Here is an 18,020-nt window from a genome sequence, read left to right on the forward strand (position 1 = left end):
TATCTAAATACATATCTAAATATGTATATATATATATATATATACATATATATATACCTTAAACTTAGCTTATTCTCCCCTGTTACTGAGGAAGAAGTTTCGGCACTTATACTGTGCTCTCACCTCACTACCTGTCCCCTTGACCCTATCCCCTCACAGCTACTCCCCTCCCTCTCTGCCACCCTTACCCCTATACTCACACACACTTTCAACCTCTCCTTCAGCACCGGTATATTTCCCTCATCACTGAAACATGCACTGGTCACACCTATCCTCAAAAAACCTTCCCTTGATCCTACCTCCCCATCCAACTACCGCCCTATTTCCCTCCTCCCTCTTGTATCAAAGCTTCTCGAAAAACTATCTTATGCACGCCATTCCCATTTCCTTACAATAAACTCCCTCCTTGACCCATTGCAATCTGGATTTCGTCCCCATCACTCCACAGAAACAGCAATTGTTAAGGTTACCAACGACCTACTTACAGCAAAATCAAAAGGCCACTTCTCTCTGCTTATTCTCCTTGATCTGTCCGCAGCCTTTGACACTGTTGACCACCCTCTCTTGCTCCAAACCCTCCAATCCTTCGGCATATGTGACACAGCCCTCTCGTGGCTCTCTTCCTACCTGTCAAACCGTACCTTTAGTGTAGCCTTCTCTGGGGCCTCCTCTGCCCCGTCACCACTTTCTGTTGGAGTACCGCAAGGCTCTGTCCTCGGTCCCCTTCTCTTCTCAATCTACACGTCATCACTAGGTTCCCTAATAAAGTCCCATGGTTTACAATATCATTTGTATGCCGACGACACCCAAATCTACTTCTCTGCACCAGACCTTTCTCCTTCCTTGCTAACCCGTGTCACTAACTGTCTTTCTCACATCTCCAACTGGATGTCCTCTCATTACCTCAAGCTAAATCTCTCCAAAACTGAGCTCCTTATTTTCCCCCCTTCTTCAAAACTCTCCACCCCCAATCTCTCTATAACTGTCGACAACTCCATCATTACCCCTACCCCGCATGCCCGATGTCTCGGGGTCACATTTGACTCAGATCTTTCTTTCACTCCTCACATTCAGTCTTTGGCTAAAGCCTGCCGCTTCCACCTTAAAAACATCTCTAAAATTAGACACTTCCTTACACAAGACACAACTAAGATTTTAATCCACTCTCTCATCCTCTCCCGCCTCGATTACTGCAACTCTGTCCTCTCTGGTCTCCCCACCTACCGCCTAGCTCCTTTACAATCCTTAATGAATGCCTCTGCCAGACTCATCTTCCTTACAAGTCGCACTTCATCTGCTGCACCTCTCTGCCAATCTCTTCACTGGCTTCCTCTTGCCTCTAGGATCAAACACAAAATTCTCACTCTGACATACAAAGCCCTCAACTGCACTGCTCCCCCCTATATCTCAGATCTTGTCTCCAGATACTCTCCTTCCCGTCCCCTTCGCTCTGCTCAAGACCTCCTACTCTCCTCCTCTCTTGTCACCTCATCACACTCCCGTTTACAGGACTTCTCCAGACTGGCTCCCATCTTGTGGAACTCTCTGCCTCGCTCCACAAGACTCTCTTCTAGTTTTAAAAGTTTCAAGTGCTCCCTAAAGACTCTACTGTTTAGGGATGCATACAACCTACGCTAACCTTACTTTATACCAGTTCCTCTCCTCCATTGCTATCCCCTGAACCCCCCTAGCATGTAAGCTTAAGAGTCCAGCTGTTTGTTGATCACCTTCTCAAGAGCTGACTACAACAGTGCAACTCTTGGCAGGGCCCTCTACCCATTTGATCCCTATAACTGTTTTTTTTGTACTCCGCCTTTGTTAATAGCGCTGCAGAATCTGTTGGCGCTCTACAAATAACCGATAATAATAATAATATATATATATATATATATATATATATATGTGTGTGTGTGTGTGTGTGTGTGTGTACATATCTATTTTTGTATTTATATCTGTATATATGTATTTACAGACACATATAAATGCATAAGTAAACATATATAGACATATTTCAGCAGTCAAGTAGCTAAAAACATGCAAAATCAAATTTATGCAATAATCATATTTAATAGTGTTATACTGTGCTTACTGTAAATGTTTCACATTCCAATGCATATAGCAGAATATGTATATACACATATATATATAATTGTGTGTGTGTGTATATATATATATATATATATATATATATTAGGGCTGCACGATTAATCGTGGATGCGGTTTTATGCGTTTAATTGCCGCGATTTTTTGAAAAAAAAAAAAAAATCTTCAGATGTGGCTGTACTGCATTGATTTGTATGTGATTTCTTGTAAACCAGCTCCATCTAGTGGTTGTTTTTAGCACACATTTGTAAAATGGCTTTTTACTTTCTGTTTGATCTCAGTAGCAGCCGATCAATCTATAGAAGTCTAAAAGCAGAGCCCATGCAGAAGATGTGAAGAGGAGGGAAAGCCACTTACTTATATTTCCCTCTAGGGACGTCTGCAGTCTAAAACTTAGGGTATGTAATCATTATGGAACCTCCCACACAATCTCCTGCTCTCTGAGAAATGGCTCAAATACATAGCAGATGCAGTTAACCCCACGGCTGCCAAATAGGCTAAAACTGCAGTCCCCTCTGCTCGTTAGCTGCTGGGTTAACTGCATCTACAATGTATTTGATATTCGCAAGGCACAGCATTTCTGAGAGGAGCAGCCCCCCCACCCCTACTGCTATATGCCTGTATTGGATTCCTGGACAGGAGCCGGGCTCATTTTCAGTCAAGATAAAATGTTTAAAAAAAATAAAAAAAAATAATAAATATATATATATATATATATACACACACACACCAGGGATAGGCAAAGTGTCCGTGACTAGCCCTTGCAGTGTCCGCCACAACCTTAGTAAATCTTTTCTTTCTGATTAAATAATAGGAAGAAAAAAAATATGTAGTGTGAATAAAGTTAGTGGCTTGTCAAGAGACTGCTAGCGATATTGGGTGATAAGTTATGGAATAAATAAAGCCTGAGTGAAATACTGGATGTGTATCTGCATCTGTATAATAACACCCAGTGCTATATAATGACACAGTAGTGACACTGGCACAATGGTATAGCCAGAGGAGGGCTGGTTATAGAATCAGTGGTATCTGCATCTGTATAATAACACCCAGCACTATATAATGACACAATAGTGACACTGGCACATGGGTATAGCCAGAGGAGGGCTGGTTATAGGATAAGTGGTATCTGCATCAGTATAATAACACCCAGCACTATATAATGACACAGTAGTGACACTGACACATGGGTATAGCAGAGGAGGGCTGGTTATAGGGTCAGCTGTATCTGTATCAGTATAATAACACCCAGCACTATATAATGACACAGTAGTGACACTGACACATAGGTATAGCCAGAGGAGGGCTGGTTATAGGATAAGTGGTATCTGCATCTGTATAATAACACCCAACACTATATAATGACACAGTAGTGACACTGGCACATGGGTATAGCCAGAGGAGGGCTGGTTATAGGGTCAGCTGTATCTGTATCAGTATAACAACACCCGGCACTATACATAGACACAGTAGTGACACTGGATCATTAGCCAGAGGAGGGCTGGTTATAGGATCAGTGGTATCTGCATCAGTATAATAACACCAAGCACTATAAAACAATGTTTCAAATGTACCTTGGTGTCCTTCATTAAGGTCTGTACTTTGGAAAATGTCCGCCACAGCCTTTGTCTGTGCCTATCCCTGATATATACACATACACACGTGTGTGTGTGTGTAACTGTGTATTTGATTATATATAATACACACACACATGTAGTTTGTATTTACTCCCAGAGTGTATTGACATTGAGAAACATGTACATTAAGATTATGTAGTGTTAAATAAACTTTTTTTTGAAAAATTAAGGTGTTATAGTAATTTTTAAGAAAATCGTGAATAAATCTCAATCACGTTTTGTTTTTTTAATTCCCCCCCATATCGCCCAGCCCTAATATATATATATATATATATATATATATATATATATATATATATATGTATATGTATAGATATACAGTATATACAGTATATTTTACCAAAAAACATCAGATATATGTAGAAATATGTATTTATGAATAAATAGAACATATTCTGCTACGTGAAGAAAATTGTAATGTGAAATATTGATATTTTCATGTTGGGTTAGTGCCCTTGAGAATATGCGATCGGTTTTGCGCGCGAGTAGAGTTTTTCCTCCCCACTTTTTTACTCAATTGACTTCTATAGGGGAATAAGTTAATGAGCATGTAATATTTTAACTTCAGCATTTTGCTTGCACCTGGTTAGCGCACAAACTAAAGCTTTTAACTTTCAACTTGTAATATAAGCACTACCTGACGCCTGCAAAAAGCTCACTTCTAGAGGACCAAATGAATAATCCTCAGCTGAATAATCCTCAGCACCGTTTCAATGTATAAAATGGCCTTTATATATTACACATAAACGGATAGTTATGCAACGTTTCGGGAACGCAGTCCCTTAATCATGCATACTAAACAGTGCACCTGTAACTTAAATAAAAGGTGTAACTAACCAATAAGAATCCTATATTTTGGACACTCCCTTCATCTTAACATTTTTCCAGAGGCAGAGGTAATGCTGCCCTCTAATGTTCACAATGGGAATGAATGCTAGAATTTTAAAGTCTAACAATACAAAAATACAAATAGCACATAGCCAGGTGAAAATGAACACTCAATGGCATAGAAATATATAAAAATGACAAACTGAGTTACAAGTATAGTGTGATTTTAATTTAAATTTATGTTCACTTCTTGGGTGAACAAATTCACATCCTTTGATGACTGAATGACAATTGTTACAGTTTAGGCACAGGTAACAACCTGAATTATTTTCAGTGATGTATCTTGTTTTACTAATGCATTTAGGACCCATGTCAGACTGAACCAAAACGTCACTAATATTCTTAACCCTCTTGTGTGCCATAATGGGATTTTTTTGTAATGTGTCTACATTTTTAATTATGTGCCAATGTTTCCTTATAATATGGGATATTGTTTTAACAATGATCATTAAATTGTGATACAAAAATGAGTCTCTCATCATCAACTTTTTTATTTTTATTTTGTACAATATCCTTATTTTTAATTGTATAGGTTTCTCTCTCAACAAGCTCTTTAGGGTATCCTCTTTCCAGGAATTTTTCACCCATTTCTTTAAGTCTTATTTCTTTTAAAGACTTGTCACTGACGATTCTATTGACCCTCATTAACTGGCTTCTTGGAAGTGAATTTTTCAACCTTTGATTATGGAAACTGTCATACCGGAGTAGGGTGTGACGATCAGTATCTTTACGCTGTAGATCTATTGTTAATTCAGTTCCATTCTTATATATGACAGTATCCAAAAATACCATACTCTCTTCACTGGCTACTAAAGTAAACTCCAAGTCACTGACGTCCTGATTAAGCTCATTCACAAATTGTCTCAACGAGTCTATGTTGCTCCACCATATGCCAAACACATCATCGATGAAACGCCACCATGTGGCACCATACTGTAAAAACAGATGATTACTATACACACATTTTTCCTCAAAATTATTCATATTTAAGTTGGCATATGATGGGGCAACGTTAGACCCCATGGCGGTCCCCTTCTTTTGAACATACCAGGTATCTCTAAAAAGAAAATAATTATAATACAGTACAATTCACAATAGTTCCTCAAAAAAATCTATTTGTGCAGTGTTCTATTGAGTACTACTCGATAACAAATGACTGAATACCCCTATTCCACTTTTGTGCTTAATGGATATGTATAGACTTTTAAACTGAACAAAATATATTTAGTGTTCTCAAATGTTAGTGTAGACAGCTTTTGTATAAAGCCTCCAGTATCCTTAATAAAATATGTAATTCTCTCAACATAAGGTTGTAATACCCTGTCTAAAAATGTACCTATATTTGTGAATACCGACTCTACATTGGACACAATACGGCGCCTAGGTTGTACCTGTAAACTCTTATGTACCTTAGGTACCATGTAGAACACTGGTGTTCTAGGGTATTCATTATAAAGATCACTCGTCTTTATCTATGATACCTTTATTAATGTAATATTCTCTTTATTTCCTTTTGAAGTTTAAAAATAGGATTAGTGTTCAATGCCTGATAGGTTTGGGGTCGCTAAATTGTGTATTAATCTCTTGAATATAATAATCTTTATCAAGTACTACTGTAGCCCCACCCTTGTCCACTCTTTTTATGACAATATTTCTTTTTTTAATAGATTCAATGGCCTTAAATTCATCCTTAGACAAATTAAGTATATTATCTCTTTTGTTCTTATTTTTAGTCTGAATTATCTTAGTTTGTAATGTATTGATGTCTGATAATACTAACTTCGAAAAAGTTTCCAGACTACTATTCTGTATAGCCGGAGTAAAAGTACTTTTTTATACAAATTAAATTTTTTAGGGTTAAATATGTCAGTGTTAACAGATTTGCTACTATCACATGTAGAATGTATATTACCACTTGAGGTTTTACTACCAACATTTTTAACAGTACCAATCATATTTTTACTTTGTTTACCGTTATTACCATCAAAGAATAAACTTAATTTTATTACGTTTATTTAACATTTTTTGGAATGTGGCCATCAAATTAATCAAATTAGGTGGCAAATTATAGATCATATGGATACACCAAGGGGAGGAGGCGATAGAGAACGCCTCTTGAAACAGAAGGAGGCGTTCTGGATCCATAAATTGGACTCTATGTACCCTAATAGGTTAAATAGGGAATTTGACCTATCAGTCTTCCTCTAATTGTATTCAATATACTGTATATGGGTTTCTACTCTCATTTTCGCTCTCATTTCTATATGTGTATATTGTTTTTATATTCTAATGTTTATGACATTGTATATAGTTTATTGTCATTTTTAAATATTTCTATGCCATTGAGTGTTCATTTTCACCTGGCTATGTGCTATTTGTATCTTTGTATTGTTAGACTTTAAAATTCTAGCATTCATTCCTATTGTGAACATTAGAGGGCAGCATTACCTCTGCCTCTAGAAAAATGTTAAGAAAAGTGTTAAGATGAAGGGAGTGTTCAAAATACAGGTTTGTGATTGGTTAGTCACACCTTTAAAGTGAATGTAAATTTTGATGCTAAAGTGCCCGGTTTTTAAAACTTTGATTAAAAACAGGGGCACTTTAATTCATAAAAATTTACATTTCACTCGTGTTGTGACAAAAAAAAACTTACCTTTTAAACTTCACAGCAGCGCCAGCTTCCTCCGGTCTCACAAGCCATTTCTGATGTCAGAAATGATTGATAGGTCATCCTCCAATCACAGCTTCCCCCCGGGGGATTCAGTGTCTGATTCACTGATGTGATTGGAGGAAGCCGGATGCCTCAGTTTAGACCCAGGAAGAGGCTTTGAAATGGGTGGAGGAAGCTGGAGCTGCTGTGAAGATTAAAAGGTAAGTTTTTTTTCACAACAGGAGTGAAATGAAAATTTTGATGAATTAAAGTGCCCCTGTTTTTTAATCGAAGTTTTAAAAACCGGGCACTTTAGCATCAAAATTTACATTCACTTTAAGTTAAGGTACAGGTGCACTGTTTAGTATGCATGATTAAGGGACTGCGTTCCCGAAACGTTGCATAACTATCCGTTTATGTGTAATAAATAAAGGACATTTTATACATTAAAAAGGTGCTGAGGATTATTCATTTGGATTTCTATGTGGCTGGGGGTCGCCAGCTTTTCCCTGTGTGCACCTAGCCTGGCAAGGCTTTACCTGTAGTTGCTGTTCTCACCTTGGACTGTTTTTACTTCTAGAGGAGTAAGCCTGCAAGCAGGAGCGTTAAATACCACACCACTTGTCATTTTCCCTGCCCCAACATAGCCTTTACATACTTCACATTCTCCACACTAGCAACACACTCATCTGCCATACTGGCAAGATAAAAATGCCTGCATACATTTGTGATTTATTTTTTTTATCTAAGCATCGACACCAGAAGGAAAGCACATAACATTTCCTAGGCAGAACACCAACTACTGCTCTTAAATTATTTTGCATTTGTTTTAAATAAAACCACATACACCACACCCAAGCCGCCTCATGGCCAAACAGACAGTACCAGAATGTTGGATTTATTTAATTTGTTTAATCCATCTACACTTGGGTACTTGCTGTCTCTATGGATCTTGATATTAGAAAACAATTCTCAATTGTACTTCATAAATTTCATGAAGAACCATTCTTTTCTAAAAATGCTTGGTATTACTATTAGTTAGGTATAAATTCAAGTCTAGGAAGGATACAGTTACACTGCTCTTGTGGCTACGTTTTTCTTTGCTTCGATAAATATATAAGACTATTAAAAGAAAGGTTGTACTTGATTGAAGTCTTTTTTTAAACTATATTTTTATTTAACTTCAGTGAAATAAATCAGTTCAACATGTCTGAGTGTTTAAAAAACAACCAAACCAAAGCAGGAAGTGCTTTAAATATTCTGTTACATTGCATTGTGTTACATGAACAACATAATATAAGAATTGGGGCTCAGGCATCACAATTTTAATGTCATTTCAGAATAAAGAAAGACAATTCCATTTTAGATAATGCTGTTATAAATTATGCATATTGCAGCTGACAACCACTAAACAAAGTAGCAGACGTATGAGGTGGTGCAGTTAAAATCACACCAGACGGATTTGCACAACATGAGTGACAAGTCCTGCTCTTGCATGACTGGTTGCACAAGAGTAGGGGACAGCATTGACCAAGCATTTGTTTGTGCAATGTTAAATGAGGTCAGCAGATGCTACTTACTCACCCCTAACCAGAGCAGGCAAGTTTCTTGGGAAACATATTCACTTAGAGCTTTTTATTAAATGGAACCCTATGGCATCTATTTATCAAGCCGTCAACGGCACCAATACGCTCACCTAAAATCGCTGCCGCGGACCTGAATACGCTCTCCAAAATTACCAAAAAAGCTGTCAAAAAGCCGCGCACCAAGTACGGTGCTATGAGCAGCGGACTGATCACGCTGCTCTTCAGCTTTTTCCCAGCTTTACTGGTACCCTGTCACTAAACACCCACACTATACTATACTGTTTTACCCCCTATACCGCCGCTCCCGGAGCCCACCGCAACTCTAATAAATGTATTAGCCCCTAAACAGCCGCTCACGGACCCTGCCGCAACTAAAAGTGTTTAACCCCTAAACCGCCGCTCCTGGAGCCCACCGGCACCTACATTATACTTATTAACCCCGAATCTTCTGCCCCCTACACCGCCGCCAACTACATTATACTTACTAACCCCTAATCTGCCGCCCGCTACATTATATTTATTAACCCCTAATCTGCCCCCCTACACCGCCGCCACCTACCCACATTTATTGACCCCTAATCTGCCACCCCCAATGTCGCCGCAACTATATTAAATTTATTAACCCTTAAACCTAAGTCTAACCCTAACCCCCCTAAGTTAAAAATAATTTAAATAAATCTAAATAAATATTCCTATCATTAAATAAATCATTCCTATTTAAAACTAAATACTTATAGTTACATTGTAGCTATCTTAGGGTTTATTTTTATTTTACAGGCAAGTTTGTATTTTTTACTTTTTAACCCCTAATCTGCCCCCCCCCCACACCGCCACCTACCTACCTACCTACATTTATTAACACCTAATCTGCCGCCCCCAACATCGCCGCCACTATATTAAATGTTTTAATTCCTAAACCTAAGTCTAACCCTAGCTATCTTAGGGTTTATTCTTATTTTACAGGCAAGTTTGTATTTATTTTCACTAGGTACAATAGTTATTAACTATTTAATAATTTCCTAGTTAAAATAAATACAAATATACCTGTAAAATAAAACCAAACCTAAGTTACAATTACAACTAACACTATAATTAAATTAATTCCCTAAACTAAATACAATTAAATAAAATTATCTAAAGTACAAAAAATACAAACACTAAATTACAGAAAATAGTAGAATTTTTCCTACCTTAATTTCAATTGGCTGATAGAATTCTATCAGCCAATCGGAATTGAAGGGACACCATCTTGGATGACGTCACTTAAAGGAACCTTCATTGTTCAAGAAGACGTCGGATGAAGAGGATGCTCCGCGTCGGATGTCTTGAAGATGGAGCCGCTCCACGCCAGATGGATGAAGATAGAAGATGCCGTCTAGAGGACCACTTCTGCCGGCTTCGTTGAGGACTTCGGCCCGGTTGGGTGAAGACTTCTCACGGTAGGGTGATCTTCAAGGGGTTAGTGTTAGAATTGGGGGGATTGGGTGGGTTTTAGAGTAGGGTTGGTTGTGTGGGTGGTGGGTTTTAATGTTGGGTGGGGGTTTGTAATTTTTTTTTACAGGTAAAAGAGCTGATTACTTTGGCATCTATTTATCAAGCCGTCAACGGCACCAATACGCTCACCTAAAATCGCTGCCGCGGACCTGAATACGCTCTCCAAAATTACCAAAAAAGCTGTCAAAAAGCCGCGCACCAAGTACGGTGCTATGAGCAGCGGACTGATCACGCTGCTCTTCAGCTTTTTCCCAGCTTTACTGGTACCCTGTCACTAAACACCCACACTATACTATACTGTTTTACCCCCTATACCGCCGCTCCCGGAGCCCACCGCAACTCTAATAAATGTATTAGCCCCTAAACAGCCGCTCACGGACCCTGCCGCAACTAAAAGTGTTTAACCCCTAAACCGCCGCTCCTGGAGCCCACCGGCACCTACATTATACTTATTAACCCCGAATCTTCTGCCCCCTACACCGCCGCCAACTACATTATACTTACTAACCCCTAATCTGCCGCCCGCTACATTATATTTATTAACCCCTAATCTGCCCCCCTACACCGCCGCCACCTACCCACATTTATTGACCCCTAATCTGCCACCCCCAATGTCGCCGCAACTATATTAAATTTATTAACCCTTAAACCTAAGTCTAACCCTAACCCCCCTAAGTTAAAAATAATTTAAATAAATCTAAATAAATATTCCTATCATTAAATAAATCATTCCTATTTAAAACTAAATACTTATAGTTACATTGTAGCTATCTTAGGGTTTATTTTTATTTTACAGGCAAGTTTGTATTTTTTACTTTTTAACCCCTAATCTGCCCCCCCCCCCACACCGCCACCTACCTACCTACCTACATTTATTAACACCTAATCTGCCGCCCCCAACATCGCCGCCACTATATTAAATGTTTTAATTCCTAAACCTAAGTCTAACCCTAGCTATCTTAGGGTTTATTCTTATTTTACAGGCAAGTTTGTATTTATTTTCACTAGGTACAATAGTTATTAACTATTTAATAATTTCCTAGTTAAAATAAATACAAATATACCTGTAAAATAAAACCAAACCTAAGTTACAATTACAACTAACACTATAATTAAATTAATTCCCTAAACTAAATACAATTAAATAAAATTATCTAAAGTACAAAAAATACAAACACTAAATTACAGAAAATAGTAGAATTTTTCCTACCTTAATTTCAATTGGCTGATAGAATTCTATCAGCCAATCGGAATTGAAGGGACACCATCTTGGATGACGTCACTTAAAGGAACCTTCATTGTTCAAGAAGACGTCGGATGAAGAGGATGCTCCGCGTCGGATGTCTTGAAGATGGAGCCGCTCCACGCCAGATGGATGAAGATAGAAGATGCCGTCTAGAGGACCACTTCTGCCGGCTTCGTTGAGGACTTCGGCCCGGTTGGGTGAAGACTTCTCACGGTAGGGTGATCTTCAAGGGGTTAGTGTTAGAATTGGGGGGATTGGGTGGGTTTTAGAGTAGGGTTGGTTGTGTGGGTGGTGGGTTTTAATGTTGGGTGGGGGTTTGTAATTTTTTTTTACAGGTAAAAGAGCTGATTACTTTGGGGCAATGCCCCGCAAAAGGCCCTTTTAAGGGCTATTTGTAATTTAGTGTAGGGTAGGGCTTTTTTTATTTTGGGGGGCTTTTTTATTTTGTTAGGGGGATTAGGTGTAATTAGTTTAAAAATCTTGTAAATTGTTTATTATTTTCTGTAATTTAGTGGGGTTTTTTGTACATTTTATTTAATTGTATTTAGTTTAGGGAATTAATTTAATTATAGTGTAGTGTTAGTTGTAATTGTAACTTAGGTTAGATTTTACAGGTATATTTGTATTTATTTTAACTAGGAAGTTATTAAATAGTTAATAACTATTGTACCTAGTGAAAATAAATACAAACTTGCCTGTAAAATAAGAATAAACCCTAAGATAGCTAGGGTTAGACTTAGGTTTAGGAATTAAAACATTTAATATAGTGGCGGCGATGTTGGGGGCGGCAGATTAGGGGTTAATAAATGTAGGTAGGTAGGTAGGTGGCGGTGTGGGGGGGCAGATTAGGGGTTAAAAAGTATAATGTAGGTGGCGGTGGTGTAGGTGGGGCAGATTAGGGGTTAATAAGTATAATGTAGGTGTCGGCGTTGGGTGGCAGATTAGGGGTTAATAAGTTTAATGTAGGGGGCGGCAGATTAGGGGTGTTAAGACTTGGGGTACATGTTAGGTGTAAACGTTACCATAGGAATCAATGGGATATCGGGCAGCAGCGAACATGAGCTTTCGCTGCTTTCAGACTCCCATTGTTTGCTATGGTATTGAAAACCAGGTACGCTGGGCCGGAATAGTGGCGAGCGTACCTGGTAGAAATTTGATAACTAGCAAAAGTAGTCAGATAGTGCCGAATTTGCATTCGGAACATCTGTAATGACGTAAGCATTGATCTGTGTCGGACTGAGTCCGGCGGATCGTATGTTACATCACAATAGTTTGATAACTAAGGGGAATCAGGCTCACCACAAATACGCTGCGGAATTCCAGCGTATTTGCGGTTGACGGCTTGATAAATAGATGCCTATATCTTGGGACAAATAGTTTCTAATGCTACTAATGTTAAGGATGCTTATACTGAATTTAATTAGATTCTGCATGTAGTGTTGAAGGTGTATATAGTAAACACACATACAAAGAGTTTTAAGAACACTTAAGTACAATTAATACCAATTAAAAGCTGCTTGTAACTTGTCATATCCCAATAATTTGAAATCCATAATGCATTTTTATTGTAAATATTTTATACTTTTTCTTTTCAATGTTTAAAGTCATTCAGTACCCCTGCCCAAAAGGACCTAGCCATATGGATGTGATATGAAAGTGCGTTTAAATAGATATTGCTGATTTATATCTAAGCCTGTCACAATAATATCTACATCTAAACAACTACGTACTTTCAATACTGCTTGGAGGGGAAATTAAAAAAGTGTCAATCAAACTGTAAAACCCCTCCCCTCCTGTGGGCTAACCTAGCCGGTTCAAGAAAGAAAAAACTTTCCTTGCAGAAAATGCTGCTGAAATGCATTTTAAATAAACCTATTCATTTAGACATATGCATTGTTGTTTTTGAAGGCAAAAACATCTTTTGTGCATTTATTTACAAGCCTGCTTTATTTTGAATTCTTAATAAGGTTGTGAAATTTATTTACAAGCTTGTTTGAGGAATGTGGATTATAAGGTGAATATAACTACAATATAATGTGACTTTAACCTGAAGAACTAATACTATGCTTCACCTCAGTTGTTTTCAAAAGATTCCAGCGATCCCCACTTTAAGAACTTTACATATTTCCTTAGGAAAAACCTTCCTTACGTGACAAATATATCCACATTTTTATCTATAAAAACAGAGATCATATAAACTAACATTTTAGGAAATATTTCCATTCTTTAGACTTATCATGCTCTTCCCATAAAGAACCTGGGGTATCTAAAGTACTATAAGAGAGAATTACTGATAGAATATCAGCAAGCTTAACTTATTCCATTGTGTACACAAAAATAGAGAAGTGCTCAACCAGGCCACAAACAAAAGCATAATATCTTGTCCTATGGCAGGGCACCACCGCAGAAACAGACTCTTTTTCCAACAATGTGCCTTTCACAGAAAAGGACTTTACTGCAGTACATCAGTCTGGTCCTGTCTAGAAAGGACAGTCCAGGCCAGATTTCATAGTGTCTCTAACCATCACATTCTGTTTTTTTTTTATTTTTCCCCCAAGAGCTTTTTCATCTAAAGTCATGTTCACTACAACCTCCTAAGCCTACTCCACAACAAACTTTAACCTTAAATTTTTTTTATACAGAATAAATTGTTCGGAGGCTTAAAGGATGATCCGTATATGAACAACCTCTCCCTAGTATGAGTAATTTCGAGGTAACCTAGTATGAAAACAAGTGGAAATAGGGGACCAGTCTATATTTTTCTCCTGTTATTCTGTGTTCTTTTTATCCTACCACATAAACTCATGTTCTATTTCCCTAATTCTGTGAAGAGGATATTATGGAAAGTACTTTTTCTGTTCTGTATTTGACTACATATATTATATGTTTATATCTAACATCATTGTCCAACTAAAATTAAAGATGCTCAAGATCTTAATGAAAGTACAACATTTTTTATTATGGTTTATTATTATTTAGATCTATGATTGCGGAATGTCTTAGCCCGAAACCCATAAGATCAGCAAGCTCGTTTGCAACCTCTAACATGTGGAAGTTCACTGTTTTTATTTTTGTAATACATAATAAAGATGTTTGAAGTTTTATTAAGATCTTGAGCAGGAACATCTTTATATTTTGTGTTCAGTTGAAAGGTGGGGACATTTCCTGCTCACTGGTCCTCCACTATAAAATGAGAGAGGAACTGGGAGACACTAGGAGTTTATGATACTGTGTTTTTGACATTGGGGTTTCATTAAGGACACACTTACAGCCAGCAGTGATTCCTATTGGCAGCCGCATCAACACTGGAGTGGAGAGTAGGGTTGGTACTGATGTCAAGATCTCCTCTGGAGATTGACAGATTGGGACGCCTTTGCAAGGAAAGTTTTTTATGTACTGTCGTGTTTGGATCCTTTGACACTTCTGCTTTTGTGCAAGACCAGTACAGAGGGAAGGGAGTGGTTACTTATTGCCGTTCCCACTGGTCTTCGGTTTAGTGGATATTCAACCTTGAAATATTTATAATTCTTTGTGTGTCAGTACTAATGTTGATTACCAAGCTCATGACGGAGTACCATACTGTTTTTTGATCATTGTCCAACTCTCGTTATCTGATTATGATAGTAAATCAAACAAAATGATAATGTAAAGTATCTTACCACAGAGCAAGCCTTTGATCAACCTCTTTTAGGAAATTACTGTGGAATTTATGTAGAGGCTCAAAATTGGAGAATACAAGGGTTTTTAATGAATCTGACACAGAATCATCTTTGTTTACAGCATTCTGAAACCACTGAAACATGAAACAGAACAATTATAAGAACACAAAGAACACATGTAGAATGATAAATTCATTTTTAAAAGTATTAAAGAAAAGCAGAAGTAAAAACAATATGTATGCTTACCTGATAAATTAATTTCTTTCATGGTGGTGAATGTCTTATGAGCCATTACTCCTGGGATTCAACTCCTGACTACTAGGAGGAGGCAGAGATTCCCAAAGCACTTAATCCTTCTCATGTTTCTGGTATTCTAGTCTCACGCATAGACAAAAAAGAAGACATCTCTGAAGGGACCTAAATATTGCATTCCAAGATAATTATGGTAACCTTGCCTCCTTAGGAAACCAAAACAAGAATGCTAGCTTGTCATGATACAATCATGTGGAGTAGATGATACCTAGATTGGCTAACCCGCAGTGGTGGTATTGTGGTCTCAGCCTGGAAAGGGTTAATGTGAATTGCTTTTTCTTTGTGTGAAATCTGTTTTCAGAAAAGCTGTAAGCTGAGACCCCTCCCCCCCTCCTTAGCCTGTCGCAAATTTGAGGTGGTGTTCTTTTTGTAACTGTGTGTAGGAATGCAAAATGCTCCATTCCCTTGGAGACTGATACTGGGAGCTAAGACTTGTTGTATTGGCTTGACAAAGAAATTGAGTTTTAAACTTGATGTAACAGAAAGGCTGGGGTAGAATTGCCCTGGGACCCAAGCCACTAACATCATGAACAGCAGTTGTCCACATATCTAGAGGAACTTGGCAATAAGTTGGATATTGTATTTCTATTATTTTTATGTCCCATTTTCTTACTAATATATAGTATTCCCATGTTATACTAATATAACACAAAAACAGAATTTATGTTTACCTGATAAATTACTTTCTCCAACGGTGTGTCCGGTCCACGGCGTCATCCTTACTTGTGGGATATTCTCTTCCCCAACAGGAAATGGCAAAGAGCCCAGCAAAGCTGGTCACATGATCCCTCCTAGGCTCCGCCTACCCCAGTCATTCGACCGACGTTAAGGAGGAATATTTGCATAGGAGAAACCATATGGTACCGTGGTGACTGTAGTTAAAGAAAATAAATTATCAGACCTGATTAAAAAAACCAGGGCGGGCCGTGGACCGGACACACCGTTGGAGAAAGTAATTTATCAGGTAAACATAAATTCTGTTTTCTCCAACATAGGTGTGTCCGGTCCACGGCGTCATCCTTACTTGTGGGAACCAATACCAAAGCTTTAGGACACGGATGAAGGGAGGGAGCAAATCAGGTCACCTAAATGGAAGGCACCACGGCTTGCAAAACCTTTCTCCCAAAAATAGCCTCAGAAGAAGCAAAAGTATCAAACTTGTAAAATTTGGTAAAAGTGTGCAGTGAAGACCAAGTCGCTGCCCTACATATCTGATCAACAGAAGCCTCGTTCTTGAAGGCCCATGTGGAAGCCACAGCCCTAGTGGAATGAGCTGTGATTCTTTCGGGAGGCTGCCGTCCGGCAGTCTCGTAAGCCAATCTGATGATGCTTTTAATCCAAAAAGAGAGAGAGGTAGAAGTTGCTTTTTGACCTCTCCTTTTACCGGAATAAACAACAAACAAGGAAGATGTTTGTCTAAAATCCTTTGTAGCAGCTAAATAGAATTTTAGAGCGCGAACAACATCCAAATTGTGCAACAAACGTTCCTTCTTTGAAACTGGTTTCGGACACAGAGAAGGTACGATAATCTCCTGGTTAATGTTTTTGTTAGAAACAACTTTTGGAAGAAAACCAGGTTTAGTACGTAAAACCACCTTATCTGCATGGAACACCAGATAAGGAGGAGAACACTGCAGAGCAGATAATTCTAGCAGAAGAAATTGCAACTAAAAACAAAACTTTCCAAGATAATAACTTAATATCAACGGAATGTAAGGGTTCAAACGGAACCCCCTGAAGAACTGAAAGAACTAAGTTGAGACTCCAAGGAGGCGTCAAAGGTTTGTAAACAGGCTTAATTCTAACCAGAGCCTGAACAAAGGCTTGAACATCTGGCACAGCTGCCAGCTTTTTGTGAAGTAACACAGACAAGGCAGAAATCTGTCCCTTCAGGGAACTTGCAGATAATCCTTTTTCCAATCCTTCTTGAAGGAAGGATAGAATCTTAGGAATCTTAACCTTGTCCCAAGGGAATCCTTTAGATTCACACCAACAGATATATTTTTTCCAAATTTTGTGGTAAATCTTTCTAGTTACAGGCTTTCTGGCCTGAACAAGAGTATCGATAACAGAATCTGAGAACCCTCGCTTCGATAAGATCAAGCGTTCAATCTCCAAGCAGTCAGCTGGAGTGAAACCAGATTCGGATGTTCGAACGGACCCTGAACAAGAAGGTCTCGTCTCAAAGGTAGCTTCCAAGGTGGAGCCGATGACATATTCACCAGATCTGCATACCAAGTCCTGCGTGGCCACGCAGGAGCTATCAAGATCACCGACGCCCTCTCCTGATTGATCCTGGCTACCAGCCTGGGGATGAGAGGAAACGGCGGGAACACATAAGCTAGTTTGAAGGTCCAAGGTGCTACTAGTGCATCCACTAGAGCCGCCTCGGGATCCCTGGATCTGGACCCGTAGCAAGGAACTTTGAAGTTCTGACGAGAGGCC

At 38.5% G+C, this 18,020-nt stretch overlaps 1 protein-coding gene across 1 annotated transcript in view; it reads right to left on the reverse strand.

Annotated features, from left to right (window-relative positions):
• The window catches only part of FARP1 (FERM, ARH/RhoGEF and pleckstrin domain protein 1), a 637,651-nt gene that overhangs the window by 27,242 nt on the left and 592,389 nt on the right, over positions 1-18,020 (reverse strand). The window contains exon 16 of the mRNA XM_053707824.1: positions 15,264-15,397. Coding sequence (XP_053563799.1) covers positions 15,264-15,397 — 134 coding nt within the window. The remainder of the gene's footprint in view (positions 1-15,263; positions 15,398-18,020) is intronic.

This window comes from Bombina bombina, chromosome 3, assembly GCF_027579735.1.
Source record: "Bombina bombina isolate aBomBom1 chromosome 3, aBomBom1.pri, whole genome shotgun sequence".
Lineage (NCBI taxonomy): Eukaryota > Metazoa > Chordata > Amphibia > Anura > Bombinatoridae > Bombina > Bombina bombina.